At 35.1% G+C, this 5751-nt stretch overlaps 1 protein-coding gene across 2 annotated transcripts; it reads left to right on the plus strand.

The window, feature by feature from the left end:
* Nucleotides 1-668: 668 nt before the first annotated feature.
* On the plus strand, nucleotides 669-4722 carry LOC100808629 (transcription factor VOZ1). Of its 2 annotated transcripts, none has more exons than XM_006592383.4 (5): nucleotides 669-821; nucleotides 1087-1527; nucleotides 1643-1801; nucleotides 3083-3683; nucleotides 3860-4722. In XM_006592383.4, the coding sequence occupies exons 2-5, from the start codon at nucleotides 1306-1308 to the stop codon at nucleotides 4315-4317; spliced, it is 1440 nt and encodes a 479-aa protein (XP_006592446.1). In that variant the 5' UTR covers nucleotides 669-821; nucleotides 1087-1305; the 3' UTR covers nucleotides 4318-4722. The 2 variants fall into 2 exon arrangements, with proteins under 2 accessions (XP_006592446.1, XP_003540951.1); XM_003540903.5 differs by having other exon boundaries at nucleotides 1304-1527.
* The last annotated feature ends 1029 nt before the right edge of the window (nucleotides 4723-5751 follow it).

A 5751-nucleotide genomic window follows, 5' to 3' on the forward strand; every position in this document is an offset into this window, starting at 1 on the left:
CCGGATAGCTCAATACTGTCACCACCTATAACACATAACTAAAATTGTTCTAAAACATTATTTTTTATACATGATTAGAATTTTTTTTTTGCTGAATTAAATTAAAATTTATTTAGGATCAGAATTAAATACTATTATTTATAGAGATAACAAAATTATTTAACATGACAACAAATTATTTGTATAGACTGAAACATTTTTTAAAACAAAGACTAAAACAGTTTTTGTATGAGTCTAAATTATCTTTTATCATCAAAATATTACTTTCATATGCCCACTAAACATTTTTACAAAATTTAGTCCCTCTTCACAATTAAATGCATTTAAAATAATTTCTTTTCAGAAAAACAAAATATTTTTAATTTATTTCCTATGTTTCTTTTATATAATTTAAATCAATTTTAAAATATTTTCAACACAATTAACTCTTCATACAAATTATCTTTATGTTATATACAAACAACCTGCTGACATATAGTATTTATGTCACTTACAGTAAAAATATACAAACATCACCCTCACAAATATTATTTATTCACTTACAGTCTAATGATATAAACAACACTCTCACAAATACTATTTATGTCACTTATGTCCAGTAGTTATAATAATATTCATAATAACTCGACAAATATAAATAAAAAAATCTGCAAAATTCAATTAGAGGACGGACAAACACAATCGAGGGCTTCAATTTCAGTACTTGGCTTCTATGAGTATTTATCTCGTCTTGTGCTGATCCCAGCGGAGCCGTCACACCCCCCTCCTCTACGTCGTCGTTTCGAACCCCATTGCCCTCCCTTTCCAATTCAAGGCCAAAGGTAACATACCCATCAAGCGAATTTCGTTTTAAATTCAACGTAGATGTAGAAAGCCCCAAACTTGGTCAACTGGGTGTTGCTTTCCATCAATGTTGAATTTTTTGTGTCAATTTTTTTTTGGGAATGTCGATGGCTATTTTGCTCAAGAGTTTTTATTGATGATTGTGCTTGATCACAGTCATGCACCATGTTTAAAATCAGTTCCTGTTACATTTTTGTTTGGTGAAAAGAAGTTTATGTTAATTGGGTCTTGGGGACTCACCAGGATCAAGACATATCTCAAGCCTTGAAAACTGCTTAAAGAGGTGCTAAAGGATTACCCACTGACAAGGTTCTAACATGGGCAGTGGAATTTGAACCCACGTTCGTGTAGGATATGAGCCCAATCGAACTCTTATACTCAGAATTTTCTGATATGCTGTTATTTAATGGGGCTCATTAGTGTTCTACATTGGTTATTTTGTGATATTTGTTCAAGGAAGGTATGATGAGAGAAAGTTCCAAGGGCGTGGGTGGATCTTCTTCTCTTCAATCCATGAAGGAAAAGGAAAAACACCTGGTGGAAAAGATTCAAGGGATTTTCAACAGTCTTCAGTGTGCAAGAAAGGAGGGCAGGGGTAATGACATGGTGATCTTTGAGGAGCAGATGCATCAGTTGCTCCGAGAGTGGAAGGCGGAACTGGAATCTCCGGCCAACTCCTTAGCTGTATGGTTTTAAATTTTAAGACATGGATGATTATAATATGTGTGCTTTCTTTGTTCATCTCAAAAAGATTTGGATGAATATTGTTGTAATGTATGCTTGCATTGCCATTCTATAGGATGGAAGCTTTGGTTCATTTCCCAGCGAACTAGCCCAAATGTTGCTAGGGAGTGAGGATAAAGATGATGCTACTAGTCCATTAACAAAACCTGTGCCATTGAAGAATGAGATCCATACAAATAACATTAGTGACGGCAATTTTCAGTTTTTTCAGGAGGTAAGTTTCTTTTGGTCTATTGTGCTTCTTGGTTGTATGCTTTTGGAATAATTTCTTATGGTTAAAGATGAAAAATGAGATACAATATGTGTTTTGTTAATCTATATAAGATTTTGCTAAATGACACTGACCATATGATAGAAATTGCAAGGCCTGGTGAAGCTTATCTTTGCTGAGTGTGAATTTTAGAGGACTAAAAATTAATGGATCATATATTTTAACTCTTGAAGATTTGGTTATATCATACAGACACATGACATGATTCATTGCCTTTATTGAAAGCGCTGATTTACCCCCACTCACGCCTAGGGCTATGTGCCTGGAGTGTGGCAATGCAGGTGGCCCAAAAATGAATCTAAGATAGACTCTGGTACCATCTTAGAATTTCTTACAGTTAAAGATTAATAATATATTAATATGAGATGCAATATGTGTTCCGGTAATCTATATAAATATTTGCTAATTGACACCAACCATATGGAAAAAATTGCAAGGTTGTGTTTGCTGAGTATGAAATTTGAGGACTAAAATTTGAAGTATCATTTAACTCTTGGGCATGGGGATTTATTTATATCATACAGACAGGCCATGATTCAATACCTCTATCAAAAGCATTGATTTGTATAGTTTGGGTTTTTTCTTAGATAGTAGATACTAAACAAAAAATATCAACGAGACGTTTTTAAGTTGTGAAGGGAAGACTACTAATGCCAGTGTGGTTTGTGGTATTTTAGTTTGTCCCGTGCTTAGATATTTTTTAACCTTTTTGTTTATATGATAATTGAACATGATTCCAATGAGCTATGCGCAAGTCATCCAGTTAGGCAGTTACTTGATGTAAGTTGTTGAAAGTTTTAGGCAGACCATGCTGCCTTGTTCTAATTTTTCTTTCCAGGTTGATTCCAACTTGTTAAAATTCATTGGTTGAGGGAGAATTACAAAAAGGGAACTCTTAAAAAATATATTTAGTTAGGAATGATGAACTACTTAAACGGTCAACATTGTTCTGACTTCTGAGTTGTAATATGCATCCACTTACTGACTTGATTAAGCACTTGAGTGGTTTCTTGTTCTGAAAATGCAAATACTTTTAAAATAAATTCTTTTTATTTTCTCAAAAAATAAAATTAAAAAACAAAACTAATGCACAATGTATGCAGAAATAAAATATGTATAAGCAGAAAGTTTTAATCTGTTTAATCATATATGTGCTTTACTGATTAATCTTTCATTTCCTCCCTTTTCTTGAAGAGATAATAATTGGCACTTGGTATCTTGCAGAAGCATTTTGATGATAACCAACCACTAGGTCATACTTTTGAAGGCTCTGCTTCAACTCTGTACAACAATGCTTTTAATAGCTCAGATATGACACAGTTGGATTATCATCCATTCAGTTTAAATCAAGATATGGATCACAAACCAGAAGGTTTGATTGGTCAGTTGGATTTATATCAGGACCTCAGGCACAACACAGAAATGAAAAACTCAGAATCAACTCAATTTAGTTTAGAAGGTTTTGATTGTAGCCAATTCTTTGAAGCTGATGACAATGTGCAGCATGGAGAGAATATTATACCTAACATTCTTCCAAATATCTGCCCTCCACCTTCTGCTTTCTTAGCCCCGAAATGTGCCTTATGGGACTGTTTCAGACCTGCTCAAGGGGTAGAATGGTGCCAGAACTACTGTAGTAGTTGTCATGAGCTGTTGGCAAATAATGAGGGTCTTCCAGGCATGACCCCAATTTTGCGACCTGGGGGAATTGGTGTAAAAGATGGTCCTTTGTTTGATGCTGTTCTTGCTAAGACGCAGGGAAAGGAAGTGGGCATCCCTAGTTGTGAAGGTGCTGCTTCAACTAAATCCCCTTGGAATGCTCCAGGTGAGTACACAAGGATTTATTACTTTTGCTGTGTTCCACTATTTAATTATATTCATTAAAGCTTTGCAAACTCTAGCGAGAGACTTGTCTATTGAATTGCGTTGTAGAAGAAATTGTTCTATCCGTGCTTATTGCTTTTCATCTTAATTAAATTGTTTGCTTTTTTTCTGTTGCAGAGTTCTTTGATCTTTCTTTTCTTGAGGGTGAAACTGTCAGGGAGTGGCTCTTCTTTGACAAGCCTAGAAGGGCATTTGAAAGTGGAAATAGGAAACAGAGATCACTTCCGGATTACAGTGGGCGTGGTTGGCATGAATCAAGGAAGCAGGTGATGAAGGAACATGGGGGGCAAAAGAGGTCCTATTACATGGACCCCCAGCCACTTAGTTATCTCGAGTGGCATTTGTACGAGTACGAGATCAACAACCAGGATGGTTGTGCATTATACAGACTAGAATTAAAGCTTGTGGATAAAAAGAAAAGTCCTAAAGGAAAAGTGACCAAGGAATCTCTTACTGATTTACAGAACAAGATGGGACAGCTTACTGCTGCTGTTCCGTCAACTGATGATGGTTATGGACAACCAGTCAAGGGAAAAACAAAGACCAAGTCTGAGAATGATGAATCTCCCAAATAAAGCAATACTCCAATTGGCCATTTTACCATATTACTGACCAACATGTACATACTTGAAGATGGACCACTGCTTGTGGAAATTTCTGACTTTCCTTGAACAAGGTAAAAAGGCTAATATAATTTTCTTGTGGTAGAAGGTGCTCATAGTCTTGTGCTGAATTTATCGATATTCTATCAGTGGGAGTTTCCTTTGTTGGCTACTTTGCTATCACCCAAATTTCTGACACATTCATAAAATTCAGTAGCGTTTATTTGGTTGTACATGTTCTCTAATGGTGGGAACAGTTTTATCTTGTATTACTTCTACAAGTGATGCAAATTGAATGCAAAATAGAATTTCTGTATAGATATACTATGCATGCACTTTGCCTTCTGTTGAATGAGACATCGCTGTTCTTATTTTTCATGCATGGTTGGTTTTAAGTTTAGAATGTTCCAAACCAAGGTTTGGTCAAAGGCTTGTCACGTGTGAAATTAGTATTTTGAAGGACAAAACGTGGTCATAAAGAGAACAATCTTCTTATTTATCTGTGCGTTTGTTTTGCCCCTTTTTCTTTCTCTCTATTTTCATTCTATTATTGACCTTTGTTGGACAAATGACCTCAAAAATTTTAAGAAGGAGGGGTTGAATTAAGATTTCGTTGATTATTCTTAATTGAAAATTTTCCTTTTAGATATTTCTTAGATTCAATTATTTCTTTAATTATAAGTTACTTGAATAATAAATAAGGAGAAGTAACTTTAAAGAAATATAAACACAACAGAAAGTAAAAGAGATTAAGGGAAGAGAGAATGCAAAATCGGATTTATACTGGTTCGGCCACAACCCGTGCCTATGTCTAGTCCTCAAGTAACCCGCTTGGGATTTCCACTATCTTTGTAAAATCCTTTACAAGCAATGAATCACAAAGGACTTCCCTCCTTTGTGTTCAGTGATTATAACCAAGAAGTTATTCCCACTTCTTGCAATGAACTCTAAGGAACGTTGGTCCCTTGTGTCCAGTGATAACAACCAAAAAGTTATACTCCTTGCAATGAACCCAAAAGGCGTTGATCTTTTGTGTCCAGTGATCAACCAAGAAACAAATTCCGCTTCTTGCAATGAACCCAAGGAACGTTGGTCCCTTGTGTTCAATGTTTCAACAAAGTAGACCGTCTCTTGAAAACACTTTTACAACCAAGAGTCGGTCTCTTGAAAAACTTTTTGTAAGAATGAAGGAGAGGAAGAAAATAGAATAACACAAGTTTTTGCCCAATGAACTTTTCTTGACAAAGCAAGTGTTGAACAAGAGAAAATCTCATTTTTAAATTCGTACTATGGTCACATATTTATAGTCATTTGATGGCTCTTGAAGAAACCATGTTAAAAGTTGTGACTTTTGACAATTTATTCAAAACCAGCCACTTTAAGAAAGTTGTGACTCTTGCCAATTTC

Source organism: Glycine max, chromosome 12 (assembly GCF_000004515.6).
Source record: "Glycine max cultivar Williams 82 chromosome 12, Glycine_max_v4.0, whole genome shotgun sequence".
NCBI classification, from domain to species: Eukaryota; Viridiplantae; Streptophyta; class Magnoliopsida; order Fabales; family Fabaceae; genus Glycine; species Glycine max.